Raw genomic sequence first — 18430 nt, 5'->3', positions numbered from 1 at the left:
AATTATAAATCCATTTCTTTTAGAAAGTTTGCTATGATGCAAAGTATTAATTATAGATTAAGACATAAATTGAGATCTAATTTATAAATTTAAAATGCATTAAGTTTCTTAAATTTTAGATTATTTTAATTTTTCAAAATATTGCTATTGTGTATTATTTTAAATTTTCTTGCTCTAATTTACTCTTCATACATCTTAAGTAATGAATGGATGTTCTTTTAAAATCTTGGTTATTTTTTACCATACTTTGTTAATTTTTGCTCCACCTCTCTTAGTCATATCGAGTTCAATCAATATTTTGTGATAATATTCTCTTTATTATCTCATGGATTTTTTAAATTAAATTTTTTTATTTTTTTAATAGTAGTAGGAATTTTTCTTCTCATAGATATTAATCCCTGTGAATATTAAGAGCTTGTTAAAATTAACTTTTTTTTATAGTTTGCTCATAAGCTGAATTCTAGCGAAAGATAAATTACGCTTTACATTTTAAGATGGTTAAAAAAAAAAAAGAAAAAATTACTATAAGAATCTTTCATTTTGAAGTTAACTTTGTGCCAATGTTTTTTTTTAATTTTATTTATTGTTGTTGCCAGGTTTTTTAAAGGTTTCAACAATATTATTTCAATTGTTTGTGTTGCATATTATAACAACATAATATTTGACTCCTTATCTTACTATTAAGGCAAAAATAAATATATTAGGAGGAATTAATAATTTATTTCCTCTTTTTCTTTTTTCTCCCTTCATGATAGACTGGATAGGATTTGTGAACAAAATGGGGAAATTTTATGTTTTGTATATAAAGTTTTATTTTCTTGCTGAATTTACATTTTTGCCCTGTGTGATTACAGTAAAAGTTTCTTTAATTTATTAACATATGTTTAAATTCAAAGTATACTTGTACAGTATTTAAGCTATTTTAAAAAAAAGATAAATATGGTTATTTTAAATTAATAAATCTTTTTTTCAGTTAATTTATTTTCCTATTTATGTTAGAAAATGGAATGATAATGATCTTTTAAGCAATATGTATTTAGTTCTTAAATAAACTTATTGTTTTTAAATTATTAACAAATTTAGCTTTTTACTTATTATTTAAAGTGATAGAGAAAATTGGGAAGCTTTAATTTATTTTTCTTTGCCAATTAATGATATCAATTGAATTTATACATATACATTATAAAAAGTCATTTATTTTTAAAAATCTGTCACTTTACATATTTTTCTAAACAAGGAGAAATATTAGCACTTGATTCTGACAATTAATGCCTCCTATACTATTATGTATGTTCAAATATCCAAAGAGAATTTTGTCTCAAATGTTATTTACTTACTAGTTTTCTCTTTAATTTATAATCTTAGCTAGCCTTTAAATTGTTTTTTGTTACACATTTTGGTATATTTTTTGTCAACCAATGAACTTTGGCAGAGTAAATTCTCCCCCCCCCCTTAGAAATTCAGTATTTTCTTTTAAGTATTTCTCTCTAACAAAAAATAAGAAGAAAGATAAATCTTCAAGATATGTTATTAGAAAGATGTATCACTTTATATATGTATAATATATAAACAAAAATTGAAAGCAAATAATAATGATAGTTATGCAGAAATATATAATAGAACTTAATGTAAACTATAAATGATGATTTACATGAAATAAAAAGTTTAGATGAAACATAGACTTCAAATTTCATGATACATGCTTTAACATTTCTTTATAATGAGACACAAAAGAAATGTAAATGAAAATTTTAGCAACGAAGTCTATTTACAAACTCTTATTATCTATTAAAACCAAGAAAAAAATTATACATTTATAGAATCTTTCTTTCTCTTTATATTTATTTAATCTATGTCAGCATTATTAAAACTTTGGAAAAGATATATTTTTTCCCGCAATTTTTAATTTGACTTTTTTTATTTATTTGACATTAAAATACTATATATTATTAAAATCATTTATTAAATGCAGATAGATAACAAAATTTGAAGCTAATTCTTCACATTTTTTTTAGATTTGTGCTTTGCAAGTTTTTTTTATTTGATTTCGTTTTTATCTATGAAATGCAACTACCATGCTTTCTGATTCTTTCTTTTAAACTGTTAATTTTATATCAATGAACCTAATTTATATGACACTTTGAAATTTATGTGAATTTACATTTAGTAGTGTATTTATCTATTTCATATTGTCACCCATCTTGGAATACAATTATTTTCTTTATGGGAGTTGCTTAGCAATATAAAATAAAATTTAATTAGATTCTATGGTATTTAATAAAAAATTAGATATTCAATTACCTTGCTCCTTTTTGTGAATCTTTTTCTTTAGTTTTATTTTTTTCATTTGTTGGAGGGGGAAAAAAGGTTCTGCTGTCTGTTGAACAATGGCAGGCAATAAAGAAAGAGTTTTTAAAGAACCAATAAAAATAGGTTAGGAGGGAGAAGAAATCTAAACAACAAATGATAGGTGAAAAAAAAAAAAATTCTTAAAAGGATATTCATTTTTAACAAAATACATATGTATTGTTTTTGTTATGTATTAATATTTTCTCTCTTCAATATAAAATTTCATTAATTGCCTATTAATTAAATGATTTATTAATTAAAAGAATAAAATTTTGTCAAATTGTATTACAGATTAGATTCAGGAAAACAAAGTAGAGCTTTAGCACTATTGCTTGGTTCTTCAAATCATTACTTACTTAGCAAACTTTGGGTTTAATTTTAGTTTGGTTTAGTCTGCTCTTTGGGGTTTAATTACTGGTTGTAATAAACATAACATCTTTGGTGATGAAATGCATAAGCACCTTGCTTTGAATTAAAACTGAGTTTATATTTTTACATGATTTAGAAAAAGAAGACAATTTTTATTGAAGAAAGATATTTGCTCAGTAAGAGTTTGAGTTTAGTTTAAAAAGGGCTTAGAAAATGTAAGTGGCTGTAAAAATTTAGTTCTGAATAGGATTTAATTAATATTTTTAATATTGTAGCACATGTTTTTATTTTTAAAAATATTTTTTAATTAAATAAATGAATGCATAGGGAAAGATGCAAATTAATAGTTAATGTTATTTGCAGCTTACAGAATGTTATGTATTTTAAATTTGACTGGAAGCTTGTCAATTTAAGGAGATTTGAGATTAAAGGCTCACTTAAGAAATGATATGTTTTAAGTCATTAAAAATCTTCAGAGGTTTATTACAAAATATCATAAGCCATCTAATTGGTGTTTATAATTACTGGATCATGTTTTAGAAGTTCTGAATTTAATGTATAGAATATTTGGAGGGGGAGGGCAGTTACGTTTTTGACACAGAAAATTATAAATAACAAGTATGTGTTAAGTATTACAAAGTTTGTATTAACATTTTTCTTTCTTTTCATTAGTTCATCTTTAAACCAGGATTCATCCAAAGAAGATGAAGTAAATGCCCGTTCATTGGACATGAAATCTTTTGTTAACTTGGAAGATGGGAGTAACTTGACCCAAATCTCTCCTATTTTGACCTGCATCAATAGCTTGAGTGGTATGTTCAACTTTTTGAAAAACCTTTTTAAAATTAATTAAATTTAACTCATTTTATATGAAAAAGATAAGACTTTTATCATATGTCAGTTTTATCAGTTAAATTTATGTAGAATTTTAGTTATCACACTGATTAATAGCTATTAGAAAGATTGCAATTTTGACAAGTAATTTAAATTACTGTTTTGGTAATAATTGGCTTTTATGAACAGAATGAAATACACGTTTTTGCTTTTATTCAGGTAAATATGATTTTTATATTCTGTTTTAAGGCAGATAATGAAAATTTATGTGTGTTAAATTAAAATAATTAATAGTTAACTGCAAACAGTATACTAATAACTAACTGTTCTGATGTCAGTTAGCACTATAATTTTTTTCGCATATGAAATTATCTTGATAATGCCAATGATTTTTTTTAATAATGTGCATGTTTTGAATTAAATGAATGCTCTTCTCAATAAACAATTATCAATTAGATAGTTTAAAAAATTTGTACTGAATTTATTTTAAAATGATAAATATTGATGATAAAATAGTGAAATCATGCCATTTAGTATTTTATAAAACTGATTAATATAATTTTTATTATTGTGTAGTTGGAAAAAAGTATTTATTTATCTACCAGGAAAAGCTGAAATTATTACGCTGCATATAGTAATATTCATTTGCTTTTTAAAAAGCAGAGGAATTTAAAAAAATTATATCCTGTAGCTATAAAAATTGCTATTCTTTGCCTTTTAATTAATCATATGCAAAGTTAACAAGCTTATTTCTATGTAAGGTATTGAATATTGTGCTTGATTATTATTTTTAGTGCCCTTAATTTTCATTACATTTTAAAAAAAAATAATAAATTGGTTTTTAAATTTCTTTTGTTGTTTAAAAAATTTTTAAAAACATTTATTTTGAATCTAGAATCAGGCTCTTTGTGGGATGATGTTCGTACTAAACATTTCAAGGGTTTATCTTTGAAGCAGTTCGAAAATGAAATCACTATTGCCAAAGAGGTATTTATTTATTCATTCGACTAATAATAGTAATTGATAAAACTTACTCTAAAGACACATTTTTTATATCATTTAATTTTTTTATTTTTAATAATTTAATGTATTTTATTGATAAATAATAAGATTAAGTACATCAATTAAACATTTTTCTGTATATCAAATATTTACAGAAATTAGGCTGAGCAGTTATATTTAATTGTGTAGGCATCATAATTTAATGAAGTACAAATACAATTTTTTGAGGATTGATAATTGAGGTATGAAATTAACCTTTTTGAGTTCTCTTGTAATTTTTAAAAAATTATTAATTGTGTGAATGCAGATTTTAAATTGTGATTTGAAAATTTATGAAATGTTGTGTTATTGGAAAGATTTTCAAATCTTGCTGAAAAAAAAAAATTATTTTAGTTGTGAATTACAGTACAATTTTTAACATTTTTCATTTCATGAATAAAATTAAAGAATACTTAAATATTGTACTTCATTTAATTTTTTTTCTAAATATGTTCAATAATGAAGGACTTCTTAAATTGTTAATCTTGACTCCAATTGCACTGTGAAGATTGGTATGCATATATAAATTTTGGGATCAATGAAACATTAATAATGTTTCTTGGATTCTTCAATATTTTTAAACAAAAATAATACCCCCCCCCCTCAACTTTAGAATTTTCAATACAATTAATCAAATTGACATTTTCATGATGCCAATTAAAGGATTTTTTATATTTATATATGAACATGAGGTTATGAATTTTTTTGCAGTTGAATCTTATTCTTCATTAGATGTGCTGTATTAAACATTTCCCATGTTCACATCCTCATTTATTAGAATTATTTATTTAAATATTTCAAGGCTTATTGTCGATATTTTATTTAAAAATGATTAACATATCTTGATTAATACATATTTTTTAATTAATGCATTCAATTTTTTAAAAATCAAAATAAATTGAGCTGAAGGTTATAATTCTGTATCATGCTCCATTTAAATATTTTTATTTCTTTGAATAACCAATTAGTAAATAGAGCTGTAGAAACTATGGAATATTAATTGTTATTTTTGAGAGGCATTATTTTCATTTGAGTTGTTAGCCATAGATTCCAAAATGTGTAATCTTATCTTTAACAAAGATTTATGCACCTTTTCTTCTTCAATATATATTATCAAAAAGTTTAAATGCTATTACATTGCAAGATTTTATTATATAAAATCACACAAAAAATGTTTTTCATTTGTAATCTTTGCTGTTCAAATTTGACATTTTAAACTTCTTGAGTGTAATTGTAACTTCTTAAGTGTATTCAAGTGATGAATGCACTTAAGAATGCCTTTATTAAGAATAATATATTTGTCTTGAAACTTTTAAATATATTTTTTTAAAAAGTACATCATATTTTCTAGGATGGCTTTTGTTTTGCTGTCTCTTTGCGAGATGGCTCTTGCATCTACACTTCTGATGCCGTTTCCTATCATTTGGGTTACCCAAAGGTAAGATTCTATTTTGTAATTTTTTTTTATTTTTATTGCACATATTTTATTTTTATATCCATAATTTTACTTTCTTAACAAGTACACATATATATTGATTAGTTATTCTTTCTAAAGTAATCTTTTTGAAGAAATTTCAAGAGTATCTTGCAGTTTATTTGTTAAAAATAGAAGTTTGATGTTGAATGTTCATTGATTGTTTAAATTGTTTTCCATTTATCAATATATGAGTGTTTTAACTAAATTAATTAGCAGTTATGAAAAATTAATTATTGACAAATGATCTTTTTCTGCACATTGTTCATGCATTAGCTATTTTTTTGTTTTATATATATATTGATAATATTGGGTATTTTGAAAAGCTTTTTTTGCATTAACAAAGTTTTTATGTCGGAAAATCATAATAATTAAAATATTATAATTAAGAACAGCTCTTGATGATAACAGAAGCTGTTTCTACTTTATTTTTGAATAGGAATCTCCCCCCCCATTTCTCTTTTTAATTTTTTCTGAATTAAATATCGAAATGGATATTTTTCGTACACTGATTTCTATATCATTAAATAAGCAATTTATTAGCTATTTATGCTGTAAATTTGATAATTATAAATGATACGTTTTCTGCAATCATTTTTTTAAACTTTTAATATTTGTAAAAGATAATTGATTGTCTATATTCTATAGTGCTAGATGAAATTTCTGATAAGATATCCTATGGGTCATATTATTATTTTAAACAGCTTTTTGTGTGGAAATGTCTGTCATAATGGTCAGAGCAGATTTACTTTGATCTTCATTAATTAATAAAAAAAATATTAAATTTAATTTCTTTCTTATTTAAGTATTTAATAATTGACTTAGCTTTAAGTTAATATCTAGTATAATTATAATTGATTTAACTTTAAATTAATATTTAGTATAATTATATTTTAAAACTACACACTGTTTTTTTAAATCTGTTTAATTAGTCAAATTTACAAACAACTGCATTTTTATTAAATTAGTTAATAATAAATAAATTAATAAATAATTATAATATTCATTTTTTATGTTATTCCTTTTTTAATTTTCAGGATATGTTGGTTGGGCAGTGTATTATGAATTTTCTGTTCCATAAAGACCATATCACATTTGCAAATCACTTGACTCAAGGGCTCAATGCTTGCTTCATTCAAGGGAAAAGAGGTATGATTTTACTAGATTTATTGATTGTAACAATATAATATTTTATAAGTTTATATGTATTTAGTTTGCAATTTTTATAGTTATAAAATTAATTATAAAAATTAGATTGTAAAGTATTATCATTTTTATGACTCTAAGTTTATTCTAAGAGAAATATCCCTCTTTAATTATTGATAAAAATTAAAAGAAAAAAAAAACAAAAAAACTTTTGTTCTTTGAATAGGTAATATAATGGAAGTGGTCTATTACATTAAATTTATGTAATTTATTTATTTGAAAATCAAAATTAAATGCTGAGTTACATTCTTCTTACATTCTTCAGGTTAAAAATGCTGTTTTAAAGTCGGCTAATATTGTAATTAAACCTATAAAAAATATGAAACATAGATTTTAGAATTCTATTTTTTTCTATGATATCTTGATATGGGATGAAACAAATGTGAAAAAATATAAATGTCTAAATTGCAGTTAAATCAAATTGTGGCTAAAAATTATTTAAGAATTGGTTATAAAATCAAAATTTTCAAGATTCTTTTAAAAACAGAAGAAAATGATTGACTTATAATTTGTGTACTTTAGCTGTTTTTTTTTTTTTATTTACAGTGTTGCTCATAAATTTTTTTTTTTAGATGATTCTCATCTGGTACTTAACACCTTCTTCTGCAGACTAAGGTATATATATATTTCAGTATTTATCAATCTGCACATTGTTAATTATTACTCCAATATTCACACTATTTTTGCATTCCTTACAACTTTTAAATATTTTTTAAATATTATGAAAATGATAAATAAATAAGTATATAATTGTAAAAAAAAAAAAAAAAAAAAACAATATTTTGAGCTTAAGTGCTTTTTAATAACAACTAAAGGTGGTTTATATAACAACTAAAAACTGTTGTATCCTATATGGTACGTGTAATTTTAAGAGAAATAATTAAAAATCGGAGTTCTGTTGGGTATTGTATATATTGTTTTATTTCTGGAATCTAAAATATTTCATTGATTTATTAGAAGAAATAAAAAAGACTTCAGTGATTTATTAGAGGAAATTAAACATTGACAAAAATTTATGATAAGATAATTTTGCAATTAATTATTCAAAAGTTATCAAAATGATGTCAACAAATTTGGCATTTCCATAAGAAAATCTTAAAATTTAAACCAATCTTTGTATTAAAAAGAAAATCTTTTTATTAACAACTGTTTTTCACATAATAGTTTTATATATTCTGTTGTATATAGATATTTCAAAAGAAATTTCCATTTACTTTTTCGATGAATTAGTCTTTAATGTTCCATTTATGATTTGATTCGGCTGTGTAATGTTTGAGATAAGTAATGATAAAGATTTTGGATTTTATTTGATGCTTTCAAACAGAACTTTTTCATGCAAGTTCTTTTTTATGGTAATGAAGTGTTTCTTTTCTGTTGCTTAAAAATAATGAAAAAATTTATTATTTTTATTGTAATGGAATTATCGAATAGTTGTTTGCCCCTTCCATGTTGTATATGAAAATATTTCAAATTCTATATTTCAGCTGCACTTAATTTCATTAGCATTAAAGTGTTTTTATACTATTTTGCATACTTTTATTTTACTTATTAATGAATATAATTATTTGAAGTTGAAGCAAAAATGTTTATATACACTTAATTTCAGTATTTCTTTATTAATCTTTGTATAACTTTTGATGTATTTGCTTAGTTGTTTTCTTTTTATGCTCTGTTTTAAAACTTTTATTATTTTCTAGGCTTTACCAAGGTTTGGAGCAAGGTTATTCAGTTTCTGATAGAAAAATAGAATACAAGCCTTTCAAAATAACTCTTCACATCAATGAATTGATTGTTGATGATATGTGCGTTGAAAAACCTTCTGGCACATTATGTGTGAAAGCAACTGCAACTCTTGTGTCCTCTGCCTATTCTGGTTAGTTTGTTAATATATTAATTAAAAAGTTGGAGATTCTCTATTCGTTTTCTTTTACATTTAAACAGTTTTGCATTTTAAATTGCATTTAAAAAAAATTATTCATGAAATAAGATTGAAGAAGTATGTTTTTTCTATTAAATTTTAAAGAGTTTGATAAGTTGTTCTTTAAAATACTGCTTAAACACAGTTTTTCCAATATTTTCAAAACGTATGAATTCCAATAATATTTCAAAATTTAATTGAAAAAAAAAAAACATGAGATAATATTCTTTTTACTGTAATTTTTTTCATTTATAGAATTTTTTTAGTTCTAATCATTTTGAAATACGTAATTATAATTCGTATATATAATATTTATATTTTATATGTAATAGTTCCTGAAGAAATTCCTGCAATGACCTCATTTTCCACCCGCCATACTGCTTCTTGTCATTTCAGCCATGTTGATACTAGGTAAAGATTTATGTAATTTTGTGATTTTTCTTTGTTTATTTTGCTACATTTTCATTTTGCATCAAAAATTTACAAAATGTTACAAGTTGCTTTTTATACACTGTTCTAGGCGGCCTTTTAGGCCACTTCATGCACAAGGAAGTGGAGACCAGGGTTGGTACTAAGTTTTCCGGTTCCAGTGCAGGAATTACTTTTCCCTTTGGCTAGTCAACGAGGGTTATATCTTGGTTGGGGTTCACTCTAGAGCTATATATCAAAAAAGACAAAATTGTAATTTAAAAAGGGCAGTGAATAGAAGAGAAATTATTAAAATGCATGTGGTATAATTTCCTATTCCTATTCAGTACATTTTCATCAAATATTAATGAATTCAGTTACATGTTGTGTATCAAGATGCAATTTTCAGTATTAAATACTGAAAATCTGAAATGTTATATATTATTTATGTGTGCATTTTATAACATTTATAAATCAAATTTTAAATTAATTTTGTCTTGAGGACATGGAAAACAAAAAGAAATATTTTATTCTCAGGTTAAATTTCAAAAATTGACTGAAAAAGTACTGTTTACATCTGTTAATGTTTTGCTAAATTGTATTTTATTTTAAATTGATATATATTTTAGAAGAAGGAAATACAAACCATTGATTAAAAAACAATGATTGGGATAATGCAAGCTCTCTAGAATGAACCCTGCCTCAGTGAAAATTTGGTTATAACAGCCATAGTTGCACTGATGGATATAGGGTTTTAAAAATGCCACCTTATCATTGAAAATAAATTTTGTTAATACTGTTGGAAGGAATGTTTGGTTTCAAGAATTTTCAAAAACTTCATTAATTATACGGAGATTATTTTAACTGTAGAAAATCAGACAATTTCGGAAGAAAATTGAATGTTTTATTTGTTGGCTTGATAACTAAGGTTTTTATTGGAACCGTTGAATAATGAGTTAATAGTCAATAAACTGCCTGGAATATTAATTGGAGGTGGAAATTTTTTGGTGACTATTAAGTATAATAAACTTTTTTTTTTTCTTCCAGTGCAATTCCTTATCTTGGTTATTTACCACAAGATATGATTGGATATTCAGTATTTGATTTCTATCATGTTGATGATCTACCACAGTTGAAAGATATTTATGAACTGGGTAAATAATTATTTTCATTATTTTATCATGACATGAGAAGTTTATTTTTATATTTAAAAAATGGTAAAAAAAAATATGCATGTTTTCTAATTTCTGTTATTTTTTTAGTTGTTAAAGAACATGGTTCATCTTTCCGGAGTAAACCTTATAGATTCAGAGCACAGAATGGCTGCTATGTTATGTTGGAAACTGAATGGTCTTGTTTTATCAATCCTTGGTCTCATAAATTGGAGTTTGTTGTTGGCCAGCATAGGGTCCTTAAGTGAGTTAATTTAATTGACATAAATATGACTTTTATTTCCTTGTATTTTACTGTTTTAAATAAATTTTATTTTCCTGATTTTTAGTAAAATTTGTTTTGTCTTAAAGTTTTTGAATTCTTTTTTTTAGGGGTCCATCAGATATTGACATATTTACTCCATCTCAAATGGAAGAATTGATTTTACCTGAAGAAATCCTTAAAGAATGTCAGAATATTCAAAGAGAGATAAAAAATCTTCTTTCAGAAGTAAGTGCTCTTCTTTTGTATGTTTTGACACAATCTTATTCAATGATTATTTTTGAAGTTAAATTGCTACCTCTTAATTTGTTTTTTAATATAAAATGTTTTGTTGATGAATTGATTAAGCCGGTATAGCACAATCTTGAGATCCAGTTGCTCCCACTATAAAGCTTGTAATTAATGCCGAAAGCTATTGAATAAATTATAAATTTATTAATTATTTTTGTCATATTATCTAAATTATTTTTTAAACATTCATTATAAATTATCCATAGCTAGCATTTTTTTTCTAATTGAACCATTTAAAAAAGAACAATGGATTTTCATGGAGAAATTTGTAGATGTTTATAGAATTTAGCTAGTGCAATGAAGAAAAAAAAAGCTTTTCGTGATACATGTCGGTAATTGATGTGCTTTTTAATTAAATTGAATCAAGATAAAAAACAGATTTTTATTTAAAAACTTTTTTATTCTAACTTTTTGTAGTGGTATGTTATTAACTTTTAATAATTGCAATTAATCCCGTTATGCAAGAAAAATATTGCTCAATATAAATTTGAGTTCAGTGGAAGCAAACATTTATATTGTTCTGTTATATGTATCTGAAAGTAAAGGACAAGATAAGATATTTCTTTTCCTTGTTGCATTTTTTTTAAACCTAAAAATATAATATGTATTTGTGCATTTCTAAGAATTTAGTAAAAATTAGAAATCAAAACATAATTGTTCTTATTCATAGTTCAATATTGAGTCTAATCTATTAATATATATTTTATTTTTTATCTTAAGAAAATGAATATTTAACTTTATACAATAAATTAATATGCTTGTAAATCTTTAACGTAATGTTCTCATAATTATTTTATACCTAAGTTAACATAGCAGTGAATTTCAGAGTATTGTTTGTAAAATTATAATAATAAAAAAGCAAAGCTGTTTTTTTTAAATTAAAATTCAAATTTTGAATGAAATTTTATTAAATGTAGGAATTAATAATGCAAATTTTCATATTAATATAAACATTCATAAATTAACTAACCTTCTTAAGTTGCCTAGAATTTTCCTAATTTTCAAAATATGAGAGAATTTTTGAAATTTTTATTTGCTGGCTACTTTCCACTTATTAGTTGTATGATTTTTTTTATTGATACAGTTTTAGAGTATATATTTCTTCAGTAGATTATAATATCTTTTTAATATTAATCTTTGCTGTTAATTTTTGGCAGATGCCAATATACTTTATTTTTTTTCTATAATAATCATAATATATGTTATTACTGCAGAAAAAAAAATTACAAATTAAAATTCATTATTATTATTATTACTATTTTGTAGTCTATCCAAACATTTGAGACAAAGAAGTCCAAAAGATTTTGTAATAAAAGAAAAAGAGATTTAGCTGCTTTTGTTTATAATTGTGTTGATAAGGAAGGAAATAAACAAAAAGGCAAAAGTAAGTAAATTTCAAAATATTTTCCACTTTTATTACATCATTTGACAGTACATTTATGATTAGTATTTTGTTTTATTAGTTTCATTTTCAACTACTTAATTTTTTTTTTTTTTTTTTGAAATTTCATTGATTTTTAATATAATATAGATATATTAGCTGAGAACTAAAACTATTACTTTTCAACTTTCAAAAGAGTTTTTTAAATATTTTCTTGCAATTTTACTAACGAATAAAATTTATCTTGTTTAATATACTAATACTTATATAAAAACCATATATAGAGGTAATCACATGTAAAAAAATCACTTCAGTTTTCATATTGAAATAATTGACTGCAAAATAAGTTTTTTTAATGCTGGTAGTAGGTCTTTGTCAGAATAGTAGAATTTTCTTATTTATTATGCAAACTGAGATCTTATGTTATTCTTATTTTTAATCTTTTATGGAACAAATCATTTTTCACAAAATTTTTACACATTTTGTATAAATATTCAAATGTGTATTGTTAAAAGTGAAATGTGAATAAAATTTTTTTTTTCAAATGAAATAATAAATAAACAAAATTTAAATCTTTTTTAAAAAAGTTTTAGTGTTTCCTTTAATTTTAGGATGTTATAGTACTTGATCCCAAATTTAGAATGAAACTTGGAAAAAAGTTTTAAAATTATAATTGCGAATGATAGGTTTGTTTTGAGAAAGCTTTATTAGATTAATTCTGTTTTAAATGTGTTATCTACTTTTATTTGTGCAAAATATAGTTTTGTTTATAGAATTTTTGAATATATTCTGATTTTTATATATTTTTTCAGCAAATGCTTCTATGGATATGTTGGACGATAGAAACAATTCTGTAAGTCTTTATACTTTACTTACAATTTTACTTTAAACAATGCATTTATTAAATTTTTTTTTTTTTAGCAAATTAGACTCTTTATTTATTTCATATCTTGGCAAGAATTCTGACAGATATTGAATCTAAAATTTTATCAAAATCTGTGTTTCTTTATGAAATCTATGTTTAGTACATACCTCAATTGTAGTAATGAAACAGTCAAATCTGCCTTATTCAAGTAAAAATATTAAGAACCAGTTCACATTTCTTTTTTACATTGATAGAAAATTTCAATTTCATATCTTTTAAAAAAATATTTAGCAAATAAAAGTCATTCTGCAAGATCATAAGTGAAACATTTTAAAAATAACTAATCTTAAGACAAATTTTTTTTCAATCTATAGTTTCCATAGAACCATCGAAACTTGCTAGTATTTCTTTAATTTCAAATAGTTTAATTAGCATTTGAGGCTTATGAACAGTGTTAGTACCATTTCAAAATATATAAATGTAATGAATTCTATAATGAAATAATTTTTGCTGCTTTATAAAATGACTTCTCAACTTTTTAAAAGTCTGACTCCATTTGCAACCTCTTATGTCCTATATTTTTCTTCTTGTAAATGCCATATAGAAAGTTGTATATCATTATTTTGGTAAGTTTAAACTTAAAATAAAAAGGAAATTTAATTATTATTTTACTTATATTAGTTTTCTAATACTGGAAAATTTCTTAGCAAAACTTCTTGTAAGCCATTTTTACCCCAGAATTCTATATGACCACTTGTTTGAATTACATCCGATAATTTAAAAACATCTTTGTTAAAATGAAACTTTGCCAAAGTATTCAGTGTTTCTGTTTTGAATTAATATTAACTTTTCATTTAACAGGATCATGATAGTGTAGTTATGGGTGATATTTCTCCTTATCGAGATGTTAATGATTCAAGTGTGACATCAGAAACACCTCCATCAGTGCAGCAGTTGCGATATCAGGAAAACATAGAAAGGTATTTAGTTTGAGTAATGTATTTTTTCTTGAATTGACCTTTGAATAATGATTATATAATATTGTCATCTTTGTATAATCTTTTAAAATTTTTCATTTGTATGAATAAATAAGTTGATAATTTGTTTAAATTAGACGTATTACTAGACACCATGTTTTGTGTCTGATTACAAGATTTGTGATACTTGTGACACAATGATCTTGTTTCTCTTCTGGTTTTATTTAATATTAAATATTGATTTTATTTTGCCAATCTAGGGAATGAAAAATTTTGTAAATTTCAGATTTTTTGCCAGTCAACCAAAAACTTATTCTGATGGATCAGATGAGTACAACAAAAATGAGAAACTGTTGAGTGTTGAAGATTCACAAGGAAGTAGTAATGGTTCTGGAAAAGTTTCTGGCTCTGGCTCTGGCCCTGGCTCAGGCTCAGGATCGGGATCTGGCTCTGGGTCTGGTAAGGTTTATTCTTTGAATTTTAACATGTTGATTATTTGAACTTGAATTTAACATTCAGTGTATTCCAAATTATTTGATTTTATAAATCTTTATGTAACATTGAAATCATACATATCATTTGCTAGCCTGATAATCCAGTCTGATAAATTTTTAAAATAAAGTTATAGAAAATTTATTGATTCAGTTTGACCATTTTCACACATTTAATCCAAAATGTCACTTTACGCTTTTATTATCCATTATCTAGAGCAATTGGAAAATATGTTTAAATATGCAAGATTATATGAATATATCTTGAGAGGTTTGTCAAAATGAAGTGGAAATTTGAAAAGGATACTATTATAACATTCTTTTCCTCTATTTAAAACAAACATACACAGAGAAATGATATGATTTCTCTTTTGGAAATATTTGATGCAGGCTAAATAGCACTGGGGCTTCTTAGTTTTTGGACTAAATATTGATTTTTAGTAAATAAGGGAGAATTAATTTTTTATTCTTTGTTAATTCCCAAGATAAATATTTTGCATGATGCTAAAAATTACAACTTTCTACTTAGAATGTAATATTTACTCATATTTTTTAAAATCAAAAATAAATACAATCTCATAGTTTAAATGTTCAGACTTGGTTACAGGGATTTCTCTTCCACAGATAAATTTAATTTCCTTTTTTGTATAATAAATACAAACTTGCCTCTTTTATTTAAATTTAATAACATTTTTGCTAATTTCATGTGATTGTTTTAAAATGACTACATAAATAAAATTATTAATTATATAGACGATTATTGTTATATACATAATTAATTCTTATATGCTTCTGTTTTTGTTACACTTTAAAAATTTAATATATTTATTTTTTTATGAAATGAAAATTTTATGAATGTTTGCTATACATGATCGTATATTTCAATTGCTGCAATTTAGACCATTATGCCAAAGTCATGTCATTTTTTTTCTTTCCAATTTTTATTCTACATTCTTAAGCTAGTGTGTTTTTGGATTTTATAGTGATCTTCCTATGATTTAAAATGGTTAATCTGTTCACTAATTGTTTGCTTAAAGCAATTTTCTCTTATAATAAAAGATTGTTGAATTAAAAAATTTAAATTATCATGCTGTAAATTAAAAACCACATATAAATTAGTTTTAGTTGCAATATTTTTTTCAAATTAAAATGTTTAGTTTTTATTTTGTTTCTCTTAAGAAAATTTATTATTAAGCCTTAAAAAATGCAGAAATATACTGTATTAAGTGTTGTAAAATTACATTGTGAAGTGTTTTTTTTATTAATTTGTTATTATTTTTCTGATAAAAATCATGTTGATTTGTAGGAAATGACACAAATTCTAAAGGTGTTCAGTCATCGCAAAATGATAATAATAATCAAAAGTCTGGTAGCAATTCATCCAAGTGCTATATGTCATCCTTCACTACTGGTGATTCAGGTTATGGGAAAAGTTTAGAAAAGGACAACAATGATCCTAGTGTAAGTCAAACAGGCTCATCAAATCAAGTATGGACAAATAATTCTCCTAAAAATTGTGCTAATAACAATGTAGAAAAGTTTTCTTCTTGTTTGGCCCTCACTGAAGAATCTCTCTGTGTGCATAATCGAATGAATCATAAACATTTCAAGCAACAACGTAAAAGCAAAACTGGATTGGCTTCTGTGCCTCTTAAAGAAAATTGGTTTCTGAAAGATACCACACTTCCAAAGCACAAGAAAAATGTTCAGACTCAAACAGTTTCAACAGCTCAAAAAGAAGACATGATTAAAGCAACAGGAGCTGACAAGTCTAGATTAGATTTTCAGTTTACTTCTGAGCAAAAGGGTAGTGCACCAAATCTTCCTGAAAATTCAGCTTCTTCTACATATGGTTCAAATCCATATGTGTTTTCTAACTGGTCAGCAACTCCAACTCCCTTTTTCATACCTGGTAATGTATATTTTGTTTGCTTAAAGTAATTCTATTTTTGTATCTGAGAAATATACTAATTAAAACAAGCTTTATGAAATTAAAAGTACATATATATATATTTCATTGAAGTGTTAGCATTTTCATAACATTGAATGCTACTAAATATTATTTAAAAAAATTAAAATATATAATTAAATTTTTTTAAAAATATTCCAGTTGATTTTATTTTTTACTTTTATTTTTTCCTATATAAATTTATTTTGCACAAAACTGTGTATGATTTTATAGTTCCAATTAAATATTAATTTTTCGAAATATTTTTATGAACACACAGAATTTTCATAAGAATTTTTTCAAATTTAATTTTGAAAAGGAAATTATTTAAAAAAAATTCATACCTAGTTTTTTTGTTAATGTTTAACCAAAGTCTTTATTTTCAATATTATTCATTTTCTACAAAAATTAACATAATAAGAATTTTCCAAAAATATTTAAATTTAATTAGAACATCATTTTGAAAAAAGTCATTAAAATGCATTTTTTTCCCTTCAAGCCTTTCAAGTGTTCATTGTATTGGACAAAACATTTTGTAAAGCTATATAAATATACATAAAATTACTAAAATATATATAAAGCTATATATTTTAGTTATGAAGCATTAGAAAGAAAGTTCCATATTTTCATCCATTTTTGCCTTTTTCTAAGTCCACTATCTCCTTTAAAGTAATATCAAATCTACTATAAAGTTTTCATCAGAGTTTATATACTTTGAAAATCTCAATTCCAATTCATGTATGTTTTGTGTGTGTGTGTGTGTGTGATTTAAAAATTGCTTTTTAGATATTTCTAATATATTTGTTTGTATATAACAACGAAAAAAAAAAAGATGAAAAATTGCTGCAATTTTAGATTTATATTCTTAAAAATCAAGTATTTTTTTTTTGGTTGAATGTTGTAAATGTAAAACGAAATTGTCATTTTATATAGTAATGTGTGTTCTTTTAATGTGTGTCTTTTTGCATTAATTTTCATAACATCTTTAAATTTTCCAATGGCAAACCTCATTTTTTCATTTTATGAAACACTGTCTTGCACTAGGAAGCCTCTAAATATGAAAATTTATGTAATTGGTTGCAAAATAGCTGGAATTATAGACAATATATATATTTTTGGAGGGATATAGATGGCATTGTCTTCAAACCTACTGATAGCATTTAATTCATTCATAGATTTGTTATTTTCTTTTATTCATTCATATTTTTACTACTGTATCTGTTCATGTTTTGGGGAAGTCACTCTTAAATGATGCCTTTTTATAATTATTTTATGCATTTTAAGATTTCTCAATATATTGATTAGTTTTTAAGACATTAAGTTCCTTAATTAATTATAATTTTTAAAAAAATCTTCCACTTTTATTTCTGTTAGGCAATAGTTTAATGCAAAATAAAAATTATTGTAATTCATATATATATATATTTCTGGAAGATATGTTATA

The 18430-nt window shown here is 23.8% G+C and overlaps 1 protein-coding gene across 4 annotated transcripts in view; it reads left to right on the top strand.

Moving 5' to 3' along the window:
• The window catches only part of LOC129985141 (period circadian protein-like), a 33469-nt gene that overhangs the window by 1467 nt on the left and 13572 nt on the right, over positions 1-18430 (top strand). For all 4 annotated transcript variants that reach the window (XM_056095063.1, XM_056095064.1, XM_056095061.1 and 1 more), the window contains exons 2-16: positions 3391-3530; positions 4448-4539; positions 5945-6031; positions 7105-7216; positions 7846-7888; positions 8971-9146; positions 9524-9602; positions 10647-10753; positions 10862-11015; positions 11144-11261; positions 12591-12708; positions 13518-13558; positions 14432-14550; positions 14834-15006; positions 16345-16950. In XM_056095063.1, the coding sequence (XP_055951038.1) occupies positions 3449-3530; positions 4448-4539; positions 5945-6031; positions 7105-7216; positions 7846-7888; positions 8971-9146; positions 9524-9602; positions 10647-10753; positions 10862-11015; positions 11144-11261; positions 12591-12708; positions 13518-13558; positions 14432-14550; positions 14834-15006; positions 16345-16950 (2107 nt within the window). In that variant the 5' untranslated portion in view covers positions 3391-3448. The remainder of the gene's footprint in view (positions 1-3390; positions 3531-4447; positions 4540-5944; positions 6032-7104; positions 7217-7845; positions 7889-8970; positions 9147-9523; positions 9603-10646; positions 10754-10861; positions 11016-11143; positions 11262-12590; positions 12709-13517; positions 13559-14431; positions 14551-14833; positions 15007-16344; positions 16951-18430) is intronic.

Source organism: Argiope bruennichi, chromosome 9 (assembly GCF_947563725.1).
Source record: "Argiope bruennichi chromosome 9, qqArgBrue1.1, whole genome shotgun sequence".
NCBI classification, from domain to species: domain Eukaryota; kingdom Metazoa; phylum Arthropoda; class Arachnida; order Araneae; family Araneidae; genus Argiope; species Argiope bruennichi.
This window is presented reverse-complemented; position numbering and strand designations above follow the sequence as displayed.